This window comes from Astatotilapia calliptera, chromosome 10 (genome assembly GCF_900246225.1).
Source record: "Astatotilapia calliptera chromosome 10, fAstCal1.2, whole genome shotgun sequence".
Taxonomy (NCBI): Eukaryota; Metazoa; Chordata; class Actinopteri; order Cichliformes; family Cichlidae; genus Astatotilapia; species Astatotilapia calliptera.
Genome location: NC_039311.1, coordinates 18637332 through 18660357, shown reverse-complemented (window position 1 = coordinate 18660357; position 23026 = coordinate 18637332). Strand labels below are relative to the sequence as shown.

The 23026-nt window shown below is 45.0% G+C and overlaps 2 protein-coding genes across 2 annotated transcripts; one reads left to right on the top strand and one right to left on the bottom strand.

The window, feature by feature from the left end:
* Window positions 1-1569: 1569 nt before the first annotated feature.
* Window positions 1570-3960, bottom strand: LOC113030725 (uncharacterized). The gene is made up of 2 exons (XM_026182406.1): window positions 2201-3960; window positions 1570-1599 (listed from the first exon to the last, which is right to left on the bottom strand). Exon 1 carries the CDS (start codon window positions 3900-3902, stop codon window positions 2520-2522), a length of 1383 nt encoding a protein of 460 aa, XP_026038191.1. The 5' UTR covers window positions 3903-3960; the 3' UTR covers window positions 1570-1599; window positions 2201-2519.
* Window positions 3961-11293: 7333 nt separating this feature from the next.
* Window positions 11294-12421, top strand: LOC113030959 (paraneoplastic antigen Ma1 homolog). The gene has a single exon (XM_026182771.1). The coding sequence runs from the start codon at window positions 11294-11296 to the stop codon at window positions 12419-12421; it is 1128 nt and encodes a 375-aa protein (XP_026038556.1).
* The last annotated feature ends 10605 nt before the right edge of the window (window positions 12422-23026 follow it).

Sequence of the window (23026 nt, the reverse complement as noted above, 5' to 3'; positions counted from 1 at the left end):
ATCACATTGTTATAATTACACAAAATGTGTTCTAAACCCCCAAACTTCTCCTTTTATACCTGACTTTTAGGACCTCCAAACCTGTAGTTGTGTTCATTATCAGTTAGAGCCCCTCCTCATTCTTTTCTTCTTCTTCTTTGGTGCAATACTATAAATACAGTGTACCCCTTTTGCCTCTCCCCTTTTTCTACAATTCCCCTGTGGGAGAGGTGGGTGTCATTTCTTTCCAACACCTTAAAACACACATAATTCATATTTAGCCACCCTGATGTTTATGATTGCGATTTTAGTTCAGTTATTGTCATTATTAAGCCTGTTTTTGTAAGATGTTATAAGTGTGTAGTATGTGTGTATCATAAATGTGTTTTAGGCGCCATAAATGCTAGCATGAATATGTACTCCTTGCTAGCTTGGGAGCTGTGGTGGGTTGAGCTAACCCTCTTCCCCACTGTTTGTATTTGGTCGTAGGAGCTGGAGTGGGCAAATTATTTACTTGGAGGTCTTTCTTTCTTTTACCTTTTTTATCAGGTATGTCAGATTTCATGTTGTTGTTTTTGTTTTATCTTATGTCAAATATGTTTCGTGTAAATGCATACTTTATGTTTAATGTAAAAATAAATGCCAGCCCCTTTTTCTACAATTCCCCTGTGGGAGAGGAACTGGAGTGGGCAAATTATTTACTTGGAGGTCTTTCTTTCTTTTACCTTTTTTATCAGACACAACGCAGAATCACACTGGTTACACAAGCAGCCACAGGAATGTGAAATTCACAGAGAAATCCCCGTATTCCCCCGCTGACATGACCACTGCGGCGCCAGGCAAACCGGCAGCGGGCAAACCTCCACTGACCCCACTCGTGCTAAACAGGTGAAAATAGATTTAAGAGCAACAGGGCTCAATTGTTGATTTTATTTTTTATTTTTTGCTGTGTTTTACTTGCATCTATTTGAAAGATTAAATGTAAACACACATAAAAAAATTAATTTATATGGTGGAATATGCAGGAAATAGGTTTAAATGTTAAAGAATTTCTTCAAGTCAAAGACAGTTCCATATGTACATAAAATTGTACATAAAATTAAAAGATTAAAACTAATAAAACTATTTGTAAAAAGAGACGTTTCCATTTGATTCAACTTTATATGTTGGATTATGCAGAAAAAATAAAATTGGGCTGAAAGGTCTGTTGCTTTATAACATATTCCGATTATGTATTGTCTTTTTAAAAGATAACGAAGTAACTAATTAATTTTGAAAATAAGTAATCAGTAGAGTAACGGGATTACTTTTTTGGAGAAGTAATTAGTAATAAGTTACTAATTACTTTCTTCAAGTAACTTGACCAACACCATCACCATCTCAACACCATAGCAACAGTGAAAAAAGCCCAGGAAAGGCTTTGAGGGTGTCCAAATTCATAGGCTGCATCCTCTCGAGGACTCGGCTTTCACGGTGTATGTGGGCCGGGTCTTCCGAAGGCTGGGTAGACCAGAAGTGAGCAGCTTTGAAATTGGATGGTCTAGCCTTCAGTTTTGTGTTACACTGTTGAAATGATGGGCCAACTCATCTCCCGTGCAACATATTTATTTTTACAGAAAACTGTAAAAACAGAAATAAGGCAATCAGTTATCTTTGGCGCGCAGGCCGTACGCTGCCTCTTCATCACTGACACTACTTCTTCTACTGTAGCTGACATTACTTTATACAAGTAACTTATACAGTTTCACATTCACATGCACCACCTTTGTAAACTGGTTAAATTACACAAATACATTTTACTATGCACATGAACAACATAGTGAACTCATTACAGTTTTATCTTGTTTTTGCTACTGTTTTAATCTATTTATCAACCTGTCTTCTTAACTGTATTTAATAAACTAGATCTCTTTCAAATAAATGTTTTTCTTAACATATTTCTATAGCATTCACTCTTCATGAACTAAACATAAAGCAATTCACACTTTCTCTTATTGTGCAAAATATATATCTTGTGGCTTTAACCCAAAAATACACCTGCACCGAGCTCACAGAGTTTCGGTACAGTCTAACACTTGATCGGCACAGGCTAACAACTGGACCAACTTGGAAATTAGCTCTTTAGCTTAACATTCGCCACAAACAAGACATTTATCATTAATCGCCACTGCTGTCTGTCACTTTTATAACATCTGTTTATATTATCAACCACCCAGCTTACCTGTAAAAACAGAGAAATAAGGCAATCAGTTATCTTTGGCGCGCAGGCCGTACGCTGCCTCTTCATCACTGACACTACTTCTTCTACTGTAGCGTCAGCTACCGATGCGTACAGGACCGAGCGCCCTCTGCTGGCGGAACTTATACAACAGTAAAACTTACATTGCAGTGGCCTTACTAAAAGAAAATGTCTCTGAGCATCAAATAAAATGGGGGGCTACTATTTTCATGTCTCTGTCTTTAACATAGTGCCACACTCTCCCCCACAAAATTAAATGTCACCTGACATTTCTGTGTGCATCATCTATTCAACCATAGTTTTAACACACTCCCACAGCCCATGGTCTCCAGAAGCCATTACAGTCAATAACCTGAGCCATAGTCACTGTACAGTTCCTCTGAACCAAAGTTGGCTGACCTAAAGTGTCATAGCTCAGTACCGTTGGTTGCTGTCTTTGTCTTTGAGGCCGCTGCCTCACAGAGTCAGTCTCACCACCAGTTGCAGCTAGAATGTCAGTCATAGCATCACCACTCAATGGCCTGTCATTGTCAGAGTCAGGGCCTTGGATCTGCCCAGGCCCAGTCTCTTCAGTTTGTAGTGGCAAATCCTCTTCGCTCTGTAGTGGCAAATCCTCTTCGCTCTGTAGTGGCAAATCCTCTTCGCTCTGTAGTGGCAAATCCTCTTCTTGACAGTGGAGACTCAGATGAGGCTGGAAGGACTCTGCCAAAGGGTTAAGCGGAGTCTGCCTCTGTCGTCTCCCTGGAACCGGCCTGAGGTACCACTGGAAGGTGCCACTGTCGTCATCATCCGATGTGTCGCCATTCCCTGGCTGCTGCTGTCTACGCGGAGGTCTGAACTTCTTCCTTGTCACAGTCGGAGAGTCTTTTTGGGGCTGAACAGTCTGTGTTGATGGCTTCTCACTTGGTAGGAAGTCACAGGGCAGTAGGAGATTTCTGTGCACCACTTTATCTCTGCCTTGGCCATTTTCAGGGCTGATGACATACACTGGACTGTCATCTGCTTTCCTCTCCTTCACTTTGTAGACTTGGTTTTCCCAAAAGGACTGGATCTTCGCGGGACCACCACGAGGAGTGAGATTTCGGAGGAGCACCCTATCCCCAGGCTGAAGAACTCTCCCTTTAACTTTCTTGTCATAGTACGCTTTGCCTCGAGCAGCTTCCTTGGTAGCAGTTTGAGAAGCCACTGTGTACGCCTCCTGCATTCTCTTTTTCCAGCAGCTAACATAGTCATCATAGTCCACATGAGCTTCATCCCTTTTTAGGTTGAAGAGCAAGTCGATGGGCAGGCGTGGGGAACGTCCGAAGATGAGGTAATATGGGGCGTAGCCTGTTGCCTCATTCTTCGTACAGTTGTACGCGTGGACGACTTTAGCTAGCGACTCTTTCCAATCATCCTTCTCCTTGTCCTCCAGGGTCCGCAACATGGACAGCAGGGTGCGGTTGAATCTCTCCACCTGTCCATTACCCTGTGGGTGGTAGGGTGTCGTGTGGGAGCCCTGGATACCAGAGAGTTCTTTCAGTCTTGCCATGAGTTTGTTTTCAAACTCCTTGCCCATGTCGTGGTGTAGTCTGGTCGGGAAGCCAAACTTGAGTGCAAAGTCATTGAAGAGCTTGTCAGCGACTGTTTTAGCTGCTTTGTTCTTCGTTGCATAGGCTTGGGCAAACCTCGTGAAGTGATCCATGATAACAAGTATATACTCGTAGCCCTGCTTACACTTTTCCAGGTGAAGGAAGTCTATGGACACCAGCTGGAATGGGTACGTGGACTGGATCGAGGACAAAGGTGCACGGGTCTGCTTACTCGGTTTCTTCTTCTTAAGACACTCACATTCTTCTGTAACAAAGTGTTCAACCTCTTTCGCCATTTGCGGCCAGTAGAACCTGTCTCGAATCAGGTCGAGCGTTCTTTCCACCCCTAAATGGCCCATGTCTTGGTGGAGTTCTTTAAAAACCAGGGGACGATAGGCTTTAGGGACCAGTAGCTGCTCTCGGCATGATGTTTGGCGACGCAGGACACCATTCTGGTCGACGTGAAGCTTCAACCACTGCTTGAGTAGTGCAGCTACTGCAGGATGCTCTGACTTCACCTCAGTTCTACTTGGTCTTCTACCCAGCGACTTATACCAGAGCACTCTTGCCAGAACTTCATCTGCTTCCTGGGCTCTGCGTATCTGGTCTGGTGTAAAAGACTGGGTAGTGTCAGAATCTTTGATTAATTTCAGAGCACTCACCTGGATAACTCCAACGCCTTGGCAAGGGTCTCTCTCCTCCACCGTTACAGACTCCATTGATGCGCTTATGGCTTCCTGTCCAACTTCAGCTGTACAGCTCTTCATGTAGCTGTCAATGTCCAGCGGCATTCGCGACAGCCCATCAGCATCTGCGTTGGTCTTGCCTGGACGGTAGCGGATGGTGAAGTTGTAGCTGGCCAGCTCCGCGACCCATCTGTGACCTGTGGCGTTAAGCTTCGCAGTAGTGAGCACATATGTTAGTGGGTTATTATCAGTGTACACCACGAACGATGGGGCATGGTACAGATAATCCCGGAAACGTTCACAAATCGCCCACTTCATAGCCAAAAACTCTAATTTGCCAGAGTGCAGGTGGTACTTTTTCTCTGCTGGACTCAGGGTGCGGGAGCCATATGCTACGACTCTCATCTTGCCTTGCTGCCGCTGATACAAAACAGCACCTAGCCCAACCTGTGATGCATCACAATGTAACACAAAAGGCTCTGTGAAGTCGGGGTACCCAAGAATGGGGGGTCTTGTAAGTGCATCTACAAGCTGGTTCAATGTCTCCTGGTGGGAGGTTGTCCACTGGACGGGCGCCCGTGATGGTAAGTGGCCTTTACTTTTCTTCACTTCCTTTTTGCACTTGTCGGCTGAGACTGGACCAGAGTTCTCAGAAGATGGAGGGCTGAGCAGGCTGTAGAGTGGATGGGCTACACGGGAGAAGTTGGGGATGAAAGGCCTGTAATAAGAGAGGAAACCAAGCATTTGACGTACCTCTCCGACGGTTGCAGGTGTCTTTTCCTTTAACGCCATTACCGGGGCCAACTCTGCCGGGTCCATTGTGTAGCCTTCACCTGTTACCAGCTTTCCCAGAAACTTCACACTTCGCCTGAACAGTTCACATTTCTTTGGGGTCAGCTTAACACCATGCTCTCTGTAACGCTGGAGGACAAGGCGGATATGTTCCAAGTGTTCATCAAAGCTGCTGCTGTGCACCAGGTTGTCGTCCAGGTATGGGAGGCAGATAGTGTCTCTGAGGCCTGCCATACAGTGCTCCATGCTTCTCTGGAACTCGGCGGGTGCGGAGCTCAGGCCAAAGGGAATGCGTACCCACTGATAGAGCCCCCAGGGTGTGATGAAGGCGGTTAAGGGGCGGCTTTCTTCATCCAAGAAACCCTGGTGGTACGCCTTACCCTGGTCTAACACAGAAAACCAGGAGCTCCCGCCCAGAGCATCCAACATGTCTTGGATCCTTGGGATTGGATGGCGATCTGGGACTGACTTGCGGTTGAGCTCCCTAAAGTCACAACAAAGGCGGAGAGTGCCGTCTTTCTTGCGGACACACACCACAGGTGATGAGTAGGGGGACCGTGATGGTGTGATCCAGCCTTTGTTAAGCAGGTCTTGCAAATACTCTTTCACTTCGTTGTGCAGGGGTTTTGGGATGGACATGTAAGTCTTTTTCACAGGATTTGTGTCATGGAGGCTTATATGCATCCTCAGGGATGGTATGCAGCCGACATCGTCACTGTCATATGCAAACGCCTCACATTCCTCTCGCAACATCTTCCTCGCAGCCGCTCGCTGATTTTCATCCAGATGCTGGAGATCCACTGGTGGGTCCCATGACTTTGGTCTCTGTTGGTTCTCTCGTGTCTGTGTGTTACTCGGGTTGTGTGACTTTAGCTCTGTACCATTTTTGTTCTCTTGTGTCAGCTCATTTACTTTAGTCTGGATGCCAGCTGTGTATACAGTCTTTACTGGTTCAAGGTATCCAATCACTTTACGGCTCTCCAGATAAACGGTGTGGTCTGTGGTGTTAGTCACAGGGATGGGCACATATGGTACTTTTCTGTCTGGGATTTTCACCAGTACATCACTGAATATTATGCCCTCTGGTTGTGGGTCAGCTCCATCAGGTAGAAAGAGCATGTCTTGGCCCCGGGCATGTGAACTAACGTGTGCCCGTACATAAACTGTAGTGACTTGGTTCGCTGACAAAGGCACTCTTCTTACACCAGTCCTTACCACACCTGTCTCTGGGCCTTCACTGCTGTTCTGCACAAGCTTGACAACATTATGTGCAGTGCGTACAGTTATTTCAAATGCTTTACTCACATAGTGTGCTAGCTGTTTTCTTCCTCCTTTGGTCTTTACTTCTTCCTGGTTCACGATAGCTTCAATGACATTGTAGCCAATGATGGGATCACTGGCCACAGCCGGGTCACTGGATACCAATATTGGAACTTGCAGCTCACTGGTTGGGGACAAATCACTGCCTAGTCTGAAGCTGACTTCTATCCAACCAATGTAGGGAATGGGTGTGTCATTTGCAGCAAACACTGTGAGCGTCTCATTGTCTAACAGTTCTGAAACAGGTCTGACGACTGTGTGAGGGAGGTGGTTTTGCCGCCAGTTTTCATTTACTATGCTGGACTGTGCCCCTGAATCCCACAACACCTTAGCTGGGTGATTGTCCATAAAACAGTTCACAGTACATCTGTTTCCCACCAGGCTTACTAACCGTGACTTCCGTTGAGGGGGTAGATAGTGAACCTCAGTTATCGCTGATGGGACACCAGTTGCAGTTTCTTTGGAGGATGTTGGTGGGCTTGACTGTTCATTATGGGACTGTGGGCTTTGGACTACTGTTGGTCCCGTCTCAGTAGTCCCTCCCCGTTTCCCGATGGCAGTCTCGGTGCTCGGCATCCACGGGAGTAGTGGCCCTCTCGCCCACATTTGAAACAGTGCAGGCAGTTCTCTCCTTTCCCCTCTTCTTTGCACTTTTTACAGCCTTTTTCTCGTTGCTTTGGTGCCATGGGGCGGGGACTGGTTTCCATAACAGCCATAAACATTTGTTTCATCTCTTTACGTAGTTCTTCTATAATCTGCTGCGTGTCTGACTTAGTCTCTTTATTTTTCACTGTTGTCATGGCCACTGTAGCGGGGGATTCTCTGGGTTTGGAGGGGCTCTGAGCAGATGTCAGGGCTGTTTGGCATTCTGTTTGGAGCTCTTGGACCCTGGGAATCTTGGCTGCAGTGGACCTTTTCCGTTTCTCAAATCTTTCATTTTCTAGCTTTGAAGCTTCATTGACTTTCTCAATCAGTTCTTCATCTGTTATGGTTATGTCGTTTAGGGGGGGCAGTAGCTGATACTTGATAGAGTCACTGAGCAGCCCAGTTTCAATGGAGCGGAGGAATTTGCGCTGGATGGTGGCTCTGCTATACAGTTCATCTGTCTCCTCATTTGCCGCTTTCCATAACAACTTATCTTTAAGTTCAATGGCACGAAATACAAAGTTTAAAGCAGTTTCTTTGGGCTCTTGGGAGATATTGAGGAGCTGATGGTAAAGCTCAGTGGGGCTGTCTACCCTATAGTGTCCCTTTAATATGGTGAGCAGTTTGCTAAGTGTTAACCCACGTTTAATCTCCAACATGTCTCTTAGGGGTGTTCCTGGACTAATGGCCCTAATTACCGCTTCCACAATTTCAGTCTCCGAGTGCCCTTTTTCACTCCCATTCTCAATCTGGCGAATCAAGCTGAGATAGGATAGCCTGTCCTTCTGCCCATGCTCTCCAATCTGCCCACAGATTTTAAACTCCCTCTTCAGTGTTACCTCTTGAAGAGTTCACGTTGCCTCTGGTCGGGCTCTGGGTGAGTAATGTGCAATATGTACTGGAGTAGCACATGCGGTGTTCTCAAGATCTTTCTTTTGCATAGACTCTATGCCTTGGGGTTCCCTTTCTGACTGACTCTCCCCTTTGCTTAGTCTCTGGATGTATACAGCAATGTCTTTATAAAACTGTTTCACTTGATCCTCTTCCTCACTTTTCTCCACATCATCAAACATGCCCTCTGCCAACCTGATGAGTGTCCTCTTGGTCTTGCTGTGAGACTCTGCGCTGTCCAGGCCGGAACATTTCAGTCGCCTGCAGACATCCACAAGATGCTCTCTCTCCAACTGCCACAAGGCTGCACTCACTTCGTCACGCAGAGGTTGCAGAGATTCCATTTCTTTTGGTTGAAGGTTCGTCTCTTGGGAAAGAAGGTGGTTGGTGATGGTGTTGACTCACTAGCGCCACCTCCTGGCTGGCTCGCCAAAATATGTTACACTGTTGAAATGATGGGCCAACTCATCTCCCGTGCAACATATTTATTTTTACAGAAAACTGTAAAAACAGAAATAAGGCAATCAGTTATCTTTGGCGCGCAGGCTGTACGCTGCCTCTTCATCACTGACACTACTTCTTCTACTGTAGCTGACATTACTTTATACAAGTAACTTATACAGTTTCACATTCACATGCACCACCTTTGTAAACTGGTTAAATTACACAAATACATTTTACTATGCACATGAACAACATAGTGAACTCATTACAGTTTTATCTTGTTTTTGCTACTGTTTTAATCTATTTATCAACCTGTCTTCTTAACTGTATTTAATAAACTAGATCTCTTTCAAATAAATGTTTTTCTTAACATATTTCTATAGCATTCACTCTTCATGAACTAAACATAAAGCAATTCACACTTTCTCTTATTGTGCAAAATATATATCTTGTGGCTTTAACCCAACAATACACCTGCACCGAGCTCACAGAGTTTCGGTACAGTCTAACACTTTGATCGGCACAGGCTAACAACTGGACCAACTTGGAAATTAGCTCTTTAGCTTAACATTCGCCACAAACAAGACATTTATCATTAATCGCCACTGCTGTCTGTCACTTTTATAACATCTGTTTATATTATCAACCACCCAGCTTACCTGTAAAAACAGAGAAATAAGGCAATCAGTTATCTTTGGCGCGCAGGCCGTACGCTGCCTCTTCATCACTGACACTACTTCTTCTACTGTAGCGTCAGCTACCGATGCGTACAGGACCGAGCGCCCTCTGCTGGCGGAACTTATACAACAGTAAAACTTACATTGCAGTGGCCTTACTAAAAGAAAATGTCTCTGAGCATCAAATAAAATGGGGGGCTACTATTTTCATGTCTCTGTCTTTAACATAGTGCCACATTTGCATTACCAGCTGTCTCCGTGGAGTTTAATAAATCAGCCTTCTGCTACTTACTATGTAAAATAAATCAGGACACTGCCATAAATTCTCGAACATCTCATACTTCTGTTTAATCAGTTTTCTGTTTGACGTTTTTTCCAGCTATGTTAAAACTATAACTTTAATCTCAGCCAAACCGATTTACTCAGGAACAAATAAAACACTGAAAAAAGCCAAACAATAACATTTTTAAGTTATCTAAGTGACTTATATATCATGTTTAACCTGAGTAGCAAAAGACCACGGGGGGTTTGAAAATGATGTGCCGGGAGATCGCTGTTCTCACCGGTTCTAGTGATCCTCGAGCTCCCTGTTAGCTATTGAGCTGGTGGGTAACAGACGTCTCTAAAAATGTCAGAGCACTTTTGTAAATATGTGATGTCTTGATAAACAGAGCAGATATTTGAAGTTTACACAGCTACAGTCTTGCCTGAAAATATCTTCAAAGTTTATTTTGTGACCCAGAAAGAGTAATTAGAGTAATATTAAAGCTAAGTATCTTCCGCCAATGTTGGAAACTGGAATTGGCTGTCCGTGGTATGAATTCTGGGATATGGTGGGCAACGAGGACACACCCGACCCAATCTTCAAATCTGGGGAAAAGGAGGACACATTTGTTGGGGGCATATTGAGTAGTCTACGAATTTGGACAGCCTTTGTCGCATCACTGTGACGTAATTGACCTACAAATGCGGCCTCAGGAAGATGCAGCCTATGAATTTGGACACCCCCTTTGTTTCATTCGGCTTTGAAAGCTGGCATGAACTACCACCCTTTCACTCAGGCCTACAGAGGACTCATTGTAATGCGTGTGCTGAGAATGCTCTCTGTCTGGTATGGGAACACCACACAAGCAGAGATGAAGGCCCTCAAAAAGTCTGCGGAGATGATCATAGGAACAATACTTCCTTCCACGGACTCTCTGTAAACACTGCCGAAAAAGAATAGAGTGAGTTATCAGGGAACCACACCATCCAGCTCACCCTCTGCTCAGACACAAAAACTGTACATACAGTCTGAGACACAACAGAGCAGACAGCATCATCACACACATGTAGCCCGGGTATATTTTATGGGGCTAAGTTTTATTTCCAGTTGGATATGTTTGAATAGTTCTCTTGTTCATTTTACTGTGTTGTAGTAGTAATAAGGAAGTGTGTTGAGGTGCTTTTACTTTGAAAGGGAGCGAGCGGAAGGAGAGAGCAGAGAGAGCGGAGGGAGCCACGAGAGAAGAGAGGAGAGAGAAAAGCGTGCGCGAGATGCGGCTAGCGTCTACAGAGACTTTTTTCCAATGGACAGTGAGGATAAATCATCCCACGGCTGAGTAACAGAGCGTGACTGTGAGGTGGTGCAGCCCGGACTGGTTTGCACTGTTGCCTCGAAATATCCCTAGTTAGCGGCGTGCTAACTTGGCTAATTGGAGTTAGCCATAAAGGCGGACTTCGCTGGACGTCACCTGACCTGCACGGAGTGGGAGGCTACTGACTGCCAAGGCGGGCCGATCAGATTTGCTGCTTAAAAGGAGTAAGCGTGCAGCTCGGCGACCTAAGAGACGAACCTCTCGGCGTGCCGTGAGTGTATTGTGGACAAAAGACTAAGGTTTCCAGGTAGGAGCACCATTTTGTTTTCTTTTAGGACCGTTGGTTCCTACGCACCCTAGCATCGATCCAGGCCTGCACCAAGGCACCGCTGGGATATTTTGTTGTTTCAGTCTGAAGTTCCCAAGCACGTGTATTTTGAGATAAAAGCAGTAACTTTGATATTGTTTGGTCATGGATGTTCAAGCTATGCACTCTGAGTTGTTCGAGGAGCTTCAGAAATGGAGTCGTGGAGAGACCTTAGATGAGGCTCACACACTGATGGTGCTTACTCCCGAAGGAGTGGAGATAGACCAAATAGAGCACACTTTGGAGAGTGTTAAAGCTTTGGGTCGCGTGCGGGTCAGAGGCTGGAGATACAACAAAGCGCTTGATAGGCTAACTGTCCTGTGTGAAGCCAAAGAGAAAGTAGATGCCACAAGAATCCCACCTGAAGTGTATCCTACGGGGGCTGGTGAGCCGTGGTCCATCATAGTGACTGCTGAAGCTTCGCCTCGTGAGGATTTTTCCCAGAGTAAATCGAAACGCGGGACAGAGGCACAGGAGAATGGTAACTCTGCAGAGTCAATAATCCGTGCTGTGGGCGATTTGTTGGCAAAGATGGAGAGACCCTCCAGTGAAGGCAGTAGTTATCGTAGACTCAGAATGTTCTCAGGCACAATACCAACACCAGTTGGAGAAGAGACATTCGAACAGTGGCTTGAACAAGCACACCTAATGGTGGAGGAGAGTGACAGTTCTGCTAAAGAAAAGAGGCGCAGAATCATTGAGAGTCTTAAAGGTCCAGCACTAGCGGTGGTGAAAGCTGTGAGGACAGCTGATCCTGATATTAGCCCAGAACAATGTCTAGAAGCTGTTACAAAAGCTTTTGGCAGTGCTGAGACGGGTGAGGATTTGTACTTTGCTTTTCGGTTACTACAACAACAACCACAGGAAAAACTATCCGACTTTCTGAGGCGATTAGAGCAGTCGCTGAGCAGGGTAGTGAGTTGTGGTGGAATTGAAGCCCACCGTGTTGATAGGGCCCGAGTAGAACAGCTCCTTAGGGGTGCCGTGTACTCCGACATGATGTTAGTGCAACTCAAGCTGAGAGACAGGAAAGAAACCCCACCCAGTTTTGTAGAGCTCTTAAGTGAGATCAGAAGTGAGGAGGAGTATGAAGCCTCCTGGGCTAAATTGCATCTGGTAGCACACAAAGTCCAAGCACAATCAGAACAGGATAACAGACAGATTGAAATTCAGAATCTGAAAACTGAGATTCGAGAACTGAAGTCTATGGTCTCATCCGTGGTAAACCAGTGATGCCCCGCACCAAGAGAAGCTGCAGAGCCTCTTCCAACAAGCAAGACTGACGGTGTAGAGGGTTCAGCAGATGGCAAAGTGGTTGCACTGAGAAAACGGGTTAAAAGGTTGCAGCAGAAGCTGGACGCCAGAGAGCAAAGGTCTGTTGTGTTCTCTCCAGTTTTGAGAGTGGAGCCGTCCAGGTCTGATCTGAACTCTGCACGGACAGGTAGCACCAGTGATAAAGAAAGCAACTTTTGTTGGCCATCTGGGGTTTGAGTGATTCTAGTTACCCTTATCTCGGCTATGTCGTTGTGGATGTGGAATTTCCTGAGCAAGTCAAAGGAGGTCACGAGACCATTTCGGTCTTAGCTTTGATCTGTCCCAACTCCAGAGGTCCAGATCAGACCCCCATGATCATAGGCACCAATGCCTCCCTTTTCCAGAGATTGGCCACCTTGTGCTAGGACACTGTAGGCGTGAGTAGCGTGCAGACTGTAAGCCAAACAGCTGGAGTTTTAACCCCACCAGCTCCTGTGGAGATCCCTGTAGAGTATGAGGGTGGAGTAGGCTGGGTGAAGTGGATTGGGCCCAGCTCCCTGTCACTCCCGGCCGGTCAAAGCTGTCATGCTATATGCCGGGTGGAGCTAGAAGAACCTCTCAGCAAAGGCATATTAATGGTGGAAGCATCCCCAACCATTCCGTTGCCATCTGGCGTGCTGCTGCAGCCCATGGTGTTGCCTAGCTCTGCGTTGGAGGTAGACCATTTTGTTGTGGCAGTGCAGAATCAGTCTTCCCGGGATATCGTTCTCCCAGAAGGGACCGTTATGGGTCAGTTGTGTACGGTTGATACTGTAACTGCAGCAGTTGAAGGCTGTTCAAAAAAGGGGAAAGATCATAGAGAGCTAGATCCCCTTCTCATAAATTTTGGCGACTCACCTTTGCCAAATGAATGGAAAGAGCGGCTCCGACAGAAGTTGTCCAAGAGGGCTAATGTGTTTTCCCTCAGTGAGTGGGATGTTGGTCTGGCAAAGGGGGGTAGAGCATCACATTCGGATGTCAGACTCCAGACCATTCCGCGAACGGTCACGGCGTCTTGCACCAGCTGACATTGACGATGTGCGTAGACACATACAAGACCTATTGCAAGCTGGCATTATCAAGGAATCTTGCAGTCCTTATGCCTCTCCCATCGTTATTGCCAGAAAGAAAAATGGCAGTATCAGGATGTGCATTGACTATCGAACCCTAAACCGGCGAACCATTCCTGATCAGTACACCACTCCCCGCATCGACGATGCACTTGATTGCTTGTCAGGGAGTAAGTGGTTCTCGGTCCTGGACCTTCGCTGTGGCTATTACCAGATACCCATGGCGGAGGAGGACAAAGAAAAGACCGCGTTCATTTGTCCGTTGGGTTTCTATCAGGTTGAGAGAATGCCCCAAGGTATCACAGGGGCACCCGCCACTTTCCAGAGATTGATGGAGAAGGCAGTAGGGGACATGAACCTCCTGCAGGTACTAGTGTACCTCGATGACTTAATAGTCTTTGGCAGGTCTCTGGAGGAACATGAGGAGCGACTTTTGAAGGTGCTAGACAGACTGGAAGAAGTGGGATTAAAACTCTCATTGGATAAGTGCCAGTTCTGTCAGCCGAAAGTGAAGTATGTGGGACACATTGTGTCTGCAGAGGGTGTTGCCCCCGATCCGAGTAAAGTAGAAGCGGTTACTAAATGGCCGGTGCCCACAGATTTGAAATCCCTGCGATCTTTCCTGGGGTTCTGCGGCTACTATCGCCGCTTCATAGCTAACTATGCTTCCATTGTAAGGCCACTCACAGAACTCACTAAAGGCTATGCCCCTTTGCAGCGCAGTAAGAAAGGCCAGGCAGGACAAGGAAAGACCTACTTGAAGGAATCAGAGCCCTTTGGGAGTAGATGGGATCAGTCGTGTGTTGATGCTTTTTACCACATCATTCAGTGTCTGACCACTGCCCCTGTGCTAGCTTTTGCCGATGTAAACAAGCCATACACCCTTCATGTGGATGCCAGTCTGAAAGGTCTTGGGGCCGTGTTGTACCAAGAGCACCCCCAGGGGCTGCGGCCCGTGGCTTTTGCCAGCCGGAAATTGAGCTGCCCCGAACAGCGGTACCCAGTGCACCAGTTAGAGTTCCTGGCTTTGAAATGGGCCGTCGTGGACAAATTCCATGACTATTTGTATGGCGCAAAGTTTACTGTGCGCACTGATGTATGTCAGTGGTATGTCCTTACCACTGCAAAGCTAAATGCAACAGGGCACCGATGGCTCGCGGCTCTAGCTAGTTATGACTTTAATCTTCAGTATCGGTCTGGCAAGACTAATATAGATGCTGATTTGTTATCAAGAAACATGGTTGATGACTTGAAGGAGACAGAATGGGATCAGGTCTCTCAAAGTGGCGTAAAGTCTATTTGTAAGAGAATATGCCTGGATGATGCAACTGAGAGCAATGCGAGATACATCGATCAGTTGGAGGCACCTCCCGAGTGTGTTCCAGCTGTGTATGCTACTCAGTTAAGTCTGTCAGAAGTAGGGCAGGTGTCAAGGCCAGAGTTGCGACAAGCTCAAAGAACAGACCATGCCCTAGGCAGAGTGATCGATGCGCTGAACACTGGTACTTGGCCAAAAGGTATCCATTCTGACCCAGAGTTTGTGTTAATGAGGTGGGAGGCCAGCAAACTTGTCATGAGAGATGGGTTACTTTACAGGACAACCCGAAAGCAGTCTGGGGATGAGCTGTACCAGCTTGTGTTGCCTTCTCAATACAGAGAACAGGTATTGCGGTCTACTCATGACTGTGAAGTAGCATAACATAAGCAGCATGAAAGGTGATAGGAAGACAGCATCTGCAGACCGTTCAAGTTTCTTTTAAGTGTTCTTTATTTTCTGGCGTCGCCCTTCAACAATTATCTCACAAAACATAAGAAACCGTGAGTCAAAATCTCACCTGCTTTATATAGAATTCCACTCACACCTGGATCTCATTAACCTCTACCATTGGGAAAACAGGGTAGACTAAATAACACAGTCTAGACAAAGAAACAGGAATAAAATCATTTTTCCCACTTAACAAACTCATTCACCCAACTAAACAGTTTGAAAAGTCTCTTAAACCACAGCAAAAGTCTCTTCACCTAATCTGACTCGTGAGGTTATTTTAAATGAAATAAATAATTTTACACAAAATAAACACCCCTTCATTTGGTTACACCCAATTGACATGATCAGTGACATCATATCCTATAAAATCAGGAAGTACTGGGGCGGCTCTTCCCACATACCTGTTTTACACATAGGACCTGTCCAAAGGAACACACAATGGTAAGTATAACCAAACTACATAAACAAATGAAAGATTCAAATCAATTAATGATGAAGTGACATTTAGTTTTAAGTACATTTGCACAGATGACATAAATATAACCAATGCTACCACAAACAGACCCGGGATAGTATGTAGAGCTAAGGTTACGTGTGCTGTGTTTACATTAAAGCATTATGATAGACTATAGGATAACAGAACACAGAATAACAATATACGCAAGTGACAAATGGCAAATGAATTCTGTCCTAGCCACTTTGTCACAATGACGACATGGGACATTTAGGAATAGAAAGAGCCACAACCTTCTGAGAGATCGGTTTTATTGGCCAAAAATGGCAAATGACGTGGAGCAGTATGTCAAAAACTGTGGGGTATGTGTCACCCATAAAACACCCTACAAGAGAGCAGCCTTTTTGCACCAGATGAGCAGCAAGAGTCCCATGGACTTGGTTTGCATGGATTTTCTGTCTATGGAGCCAGACTCCAAGGGGATAGGTAATGTCTTGGTGGTAACTGACCATTTTACCCAGTACGCACAGGCTTTCCCCACCAAAAACCAAAAAGCCACCACGGTTGCCAAAGTGTTGGTGGACAAATATTTTGTGCACTATGGATTGCCTGCCAGAATTCATTCTGACCAAGGACGAGACTTCGAGAGCTGATTAATCCGCGAGCTCTTGCGGTCATTGGGTATACGGAAGTCTCGGACAAGTCCCTATCACCCCCAGGGGGATCCGCAACCCGAGAGATTCAATCGAACCTTGTTGTCAATGTTAGCAACACTAGAGAATGAGAAGAAGCGAACTTGGAGTCAGCATGTAGGGTCGCTAGTTCATGCCTATAGTAGCACAAAGAGCGATGTCACAGGGTATTCTCCCTATTTTTTGATGTTTGGAAGGGAGGCTAGGCTTCCCGTGGATGTTTGTTTTGGAGCATCTCCTGATGGAGCTGAGGAGAAGACTCATTCACAGTATGTGACGAACTTGAAACAGGATTTGCAGAGAGCTTATCAGTTAGCCAATGAAGCTGCTGATAAGGTACACAAGAGAAACAAAAGAGCTTTTGATCAACGAGTCAGTTTCCAAGCCTTGGAAGTGGGAGACAGGGTACTCCTTAAGAATCTGGGGTTGAAGGGGAAACATAAGTTGGAAAGCAAATGGAACGCTGTAACACATGTGATTGTGGGAAAACTGCCCAACCTACCGGTGTATAGGGTGAAGCCACAAACAGGTCAAGGTAGTGTGAGAACCCTACACAGAGATCATTTGTTACCGATTGGGACAGAAGTGAGATTGCCAGAAGGCATGGCCAGAGATGAAGTGCCAGCGAGACCACAGACTCGCAGGATGGGGAAAGGAAAAGAGAGGGTAGAAAGCAGAGACGTGAGTCAAGACACTGGGGAGTCGTCTGGATCGTCAGATGTAGAATACTAGAGGCCACATGCCTGGTACAGAGACTGTGTGGAGAAAGTGTTGAGGGAGGAGTCATTTAGTGACAATTCTCCATTGGCATCGGAGGATGACGCTCAAGCTATGTTTCTATCTGAGGGCAATGCCGAAGAGTCTCAGGAGGAATTAGATGACATTGGTGAGGTAAAGAACACCGATACAGAGTCAGAAGAGGAGAAGGAAAGACCTCTCTCAAAGAGGTCTAGGGGAAGACGGAGTATTGGGAAAGAGGTCAGCAAATGCCTTAGGTCAGGGACGACTGGGAAGAGAAGAATAAAGCCAGTTTTGAGACTGTCCTACGATGAACAAGGGAAGGCTAGTGACCAACCTATTACTATTGTTCACAGAGGGGTTGTGATAAAGTTGGGGAATGCGTAAATGAAAAAAAAAGTGAAGTTCTAAGAGTGTCTGTTATACATTCAAGATGTGTGGAGTTTTATTTGTTTGTTTATTTGTTTTCAGTCGCCTTGCAAGATGTCTGATGAGGACATCCAGACGATTAGAAGGGGGAGGATGTAGCCCGGGTATATTTTATGGGGCTAAGTTTTATTTCCAGTTGGATATATCTGAATAGTTCTCTTGTTCATTTTACTGTGTTGTAGTAGTAATAAGGAAGTGTGTTGAGGTGCTTTTACTTTGAAAGGGAGCGAGCGGAAGGAGAGAGCAGAGAGAGCGGAGGGAGCCATGAGAGAAGAGAGGAGAGAGAAAAGCGTGCGCGAGATGCGGCTAGCGTCTACAGAGACTTTTTTCCAATGGACAGTGAGGATAAATCATCCCACGGCTGAGTAACAGAGCGTGACTGTGAGGTGGTGCAGCCCGGACTGGTTTGCACTGTTGCCTCGAAATATCCCTAGTTAGCGGCGTGCTAACTTGGCTAATTGGAGTTAGCCATAAAGGCGGACTTCGCTGGACGTCACCTGACCTGCACGGAGTGGGAGGCTACTGACTGCCAAGGCGGGCCGATCAGGTTTGCTGCTTAAAAGGAGTAAGCGTGCAGCTCGGCGACCTAAGAGACGAACCTCTCGGTGTGCCGTGAGTGTATTGTGGACAAAAGACTAAGGTTTCCAGGTAGGAGCACCATTTTGTTTTCTTTTAGGACCGTTGGTTCCTACGCACCCTAGCATCGATCCAGGCCTGCACCGAGGGGACTTGGGAAACTGGGTGGTGTGAGAGGGTGTGTGTGTGTGGGGCCCATTACAGTAAAGAACTGTGTAACTGTTATTATTGTTATATTTTGTCATTGCAAGAGACTTTTTACTTTATTGATTTATTAGGTGTTTACCAATTCATTCAGTAAACCTGCTTGGTTTAAACATAAGATTTTGTGTCTAGTACTGTTTCTTAGCTATAGTTCAAAGTAAGGTAAAAGTGTATCTGTGTGTTATACTTGTGTAAATCAGGGGAACTTGCACTGAGGGCAACTAAGTAAGTTTAAGATAACTAGAACTCAGGGCGTACCCGGCTATAGTGGAGTACACAGTCAGGGGCGCTACACGCAGAACAAGTTTTTCAACAGCTTCTTTCTCGCAACAGTCAGACTGATGGCAAAACAAAAAAGAAAACAACACTGAACTCTTAAATTAACACAACACTACCTCACCTCATTTTGAATGTACGAATGTACAATGGGATTAATGTGCAATATACTCACTCAAACAGATTTGTGAAAATGTGCAATATTATGTGTGCAATACTAGGAAGTGTATTATACACCTTCTATCAACCCTGTACAGTGTTTTTGTGTATAGTAAATATTATGATTACTCCATTCTTTGCTTTATTTCTATTTTCTTTTTTTTTAGTTCCTTTGTTTTTACCTTGCAAAAAATTTAATTTTTTAACTTGACCTGGAGAGCTCTGCACAAGAATTCAAATGTGCATGAACTGTTGGTCCTGTGCACAAATAGCAAATAAAAATCTTGAATCTAGAAAAGTCAAAATAGGACAGGAAATGGATTGAAAGAGGAATTGGTTGGGCAGGTCACACAGAGACACAGACAGAAGTTAAACCAAAAGCCACATTTCAGTGAAACTGGTTCTTACTTAGGAAATCGTTTTCATTATTTACCACCTGCTTCTCAGATATATTCTGTATGCACACATCAGTCACATGCAACACACACATACACAGACCACTCAACTCACACATGTATAAAGATCTGAGGCAAATGAGATTCCTCTTTATTTTTTCATAAGGATCAGATTAACAATATAACAACAAAACAGACCCTTGGTAGTAGCAATGCATAATATAAATATGTTTTAAATCCAGAGCAATAATCTTCTTCATTCTGCATTGTTTTTTTTTTGCTATACCAACCAAGTCCACTAATTTGCATACCAGCTGCCAAGCAAACTTTTGTCAGTTATTATTAGAATTTGGGTTTTGAGTAGTTTTCTACTAAATTTTCTTTATAATGCTTTTTGTAGCGGCCATACAGTAAACGATCAAAGACATTTTACTGTGAACCCTGCTGCCAGTATTTGACTGCAAAATGTACAGTTTTCTTACTGTGTGTGTTCAGAGGGTGAGTGAGGAAGCTCAGAGTAAAAAACACAAAGACCACTTACTGCTCAACTCATTTTCTTGTAGATAAAATACTGTACATCTCATTTACATACCAGCCCTTCTGTACAATAGATCAACAGAATTTCATTATGACTGCTGGTGTAAGACAGCTTCTAGTCTTGGCCTTTGCCATTGTCAGCTTTGTGCGGAGCATCATCTGTGCTCCACTATCCCATAAAAAAAGAACACAAAAATACACCCACAAAAACTTGCGTCGGTAAATGTGGCTTTTCAACAATACTAATTGCTTCTTTAATATATTTTTATAAATAGTCGGTAATACCATGCAACGATGATAACCTGACAAACACTTCCCTCTAAATACATTCTGCATGCACACATTATATGAATGCATTACATACAGAAGCAATCAGGTTCTTTTTTTTACTCAATTTCAGGGTCACCAAGGCATAAACTGCAAGCAAAATCACTTTAAGCTCTAATGTTAGCAGATCAATTGGCTCACAGAGTTCCGATGATTATGCATCTAAAACTGGATTATAGATGGCAGACAGTTGGTGTCATAAACCACCGCCACTGTTCAAAGATGGTCGCTCACAGTGGACATAAATGGATTCTTTCACTCCTCTTTCAAAACTTAAAGGTCACGGCATCACTGGCCGTCTGCTGCGCTGCTGTGCTGACCAGCTAGCAGGTGTGCTCACATCTTCAACGAGTCCCTGGTGAAGTTTGTGGTCCCCACATGCTTCAAAAGATCCACCATCATCCCTGTGCCCAAGAACAGCAAACCCTCATCCCTGAACGATTACCGTCCAGTTGCACTGAACTCGGTAGTAATGAAGGTGTTTGAGAGGCTGCTGAAGAACATCATCTCCTCCTCCATCCCAGACACCACAGATCCGCTGCAGTTCGCCTACCGACCCAACAGATCCACAGAGGATGCCATCGTCCACGTCCTGCACACCACCCTCAGCCACGTGGACAAGAAACAGGGTAACTATGTGAGAATGCTGTTTGTTGATTACAGTTCAGCGTTTAACACAATAGTGCCCTGCAGACTGTTCACAAAGCTGAGGGATCTGGGACTCAACAGCCGTCTGTGTGCATGGGTGTTGGACTTCCTCACTGGCAGAACTCAGGTGGTGAGGGTGGGTAGATGCGTCTCTAACAGCATCACCATCAACACAGGAGCGCCACAGGGATGTGTCCTCTCGCCACTGCTCTACTCCCTCTACACTTCAGACTGTGTGGCCACCCATGGCTCCAACACCACTGTGTCGTCAGCAAACTTCACAATGGTGTTGGAGCCATGAGAGAGTGATAGGTACAGCAGAACACTGCTGCAGGATTGCTCTCCCCCCGCTTCAGGACACCTACACCAGGAGATGCCGGACTAGAGCAGCGCAGATACTGAAGGACCCGTCCCATCCTGGCAACAAACTGTTCCAACTTCTGCAATCCGGTAGAAGGTTTTGCATCATCCAGGCAAGGACAGAGACTCAAGAGGAGCTTCTATCCCCAAGCCATCCGGGCCCTAAACACACACACCCACCCTCTCACATCATCTATAATTGACTGAGACAGGACTCTCTTCCAGACACTTCCAGGCACAATGTACATTTCAAATTCCTTAAACTTTAAATATGTTTATATTGACTATTCTGTAAAATAGTCAGATGTCTATTCTTATTAATGTACAGAATTCACCTGCTTGCTGCTACTACTGCACATTCACCTAATGTATATACTATATATATACCGGTAATGTTCTTCCTCTAACACCCCCCCACCCCCATTTTTGCACATGTCGAGGAGCGTGTCAGGTTACATTTCACTGTGTGTTATACTTGTATAGCAATGCATGTGACAAATAAAGAGCCTTGAACCTTTCTCACTAGGGACGTGTTACAATAGCAGGTCAGTGTGTGTGTATCAAAAATATTTTCTATTTTGATGCCTATTGGCATTTTTTCAATAAAGAAATAATTATATGAAAATTACAATACTTATACATGGTTGCACATTGTTATTGTGCTTCCATGGCTTATTGTTTTTTTTCCAGGCAAGTTTTGATGGGTTGTTATGGGTTATGTTCTGTCTGGCATCCTGTGCCTGACTACTCCCCCCACTCGTGATGCAGAGTACATCCTCTTGTTTTTCCACACTGTGGTTAAGTGAGTCACTCGCTTGTGGAGTGAGTCACAATAAAGCTAGCCGCACTGCCAGCCGCACCTAAAATGTTGTTGCACTACTCTTATACAGCTACTGAAAAATATATCCACCTGTGCATATTTTTGTCCCAAAAATGTAGTAAAGCAGGTAAAAGACACCTCATGCCAAAAGAAAATTATCATACGCTAAACAGACAATGAAGCAGGAAGCTTTAACAAAATGAGTAATTTCTGGTAAAATTTAAATCCAGTTGACAACGACATCTTAACCAGAACCTCTGTCAGTGCGCCCCAGGGTGGCTGTGGCTACAATGTAGCTTGCCATCACCAGTGTGTGAATGTGTGTGTGAATGGGTGGATGACTGGATATGTAAAGCGCTTTGGGGTCCTTAGGGACTAGTAAAGCGCTATATAAATACAGGCCATTTACCTTTATCCATTCTTGACCATATACAAACCTCAGTCTTACATGCAGACCAACGCTAAACAACGAGCCGTTCGTAGATGGGCAGAAGATGGGGAGGAGATGGATTGGACATATATGGAAGGGAGAATACATAATTTAATTTTTTTTTACATAATTAAAGAAGACCCTTCAGAAGATTACTGATGTTAGTATTGAGGTTGTTAGCCTGTGAAGGGGAAGGGAAAATGCAAGCAAGCAATGGGTGATTGCAGATCTTTCTTATTAAACTTAGGCAGAAGCTTCATGTTATGAAATGTCCAGATGCCATCGTTATTTGTAGTTTACTCACAGCTAACTGACATACTACGCCATAAAGCAGGATGGGTGTAACAGGTCTAGGTACCCTTGCCCCTCCAGGGGCAACAAACTATTTTTCCAGGATAAATGATGATCTTCTGAGTTAGTGAGAAACCATTTCCTCCCCAGCTTATGAGTTATGAGCAAACAATCTCTGTAAGGGAATGGGGTTCTGGAGGGAAAACGGGAAGAGAAAAGCTGCAGATAAGTGATGAAGCATTTCTCCCACTGAAATCACTTCATCCAGGTGAACAGAATCAAGTTACTAGCCTAAGTTAAGAGCTAGCTAAGAAGTAAGTTCGTCTTGTTCAAGACAAGCAGACCTGTGGTTTGACAATGTTTAACTGAAT

Bases quoted from the DNA above. Each gene is read 5' to 3' on its own strand.
- LOC113030959 (XM_026182771.1), top strand. From the start codon at position 11,294: ATGGATGTTCAAGCTATGCACTCTGAGTTGTTCGAGGAGCTTCAGAAA.
- LOC113030725 (XM_026182406.1), bottom strand. From the start codon at position 3,902: ATGGATCACTTCACGAGGTTTGCCCAAGCCTATGCAACGAAGAACAAA.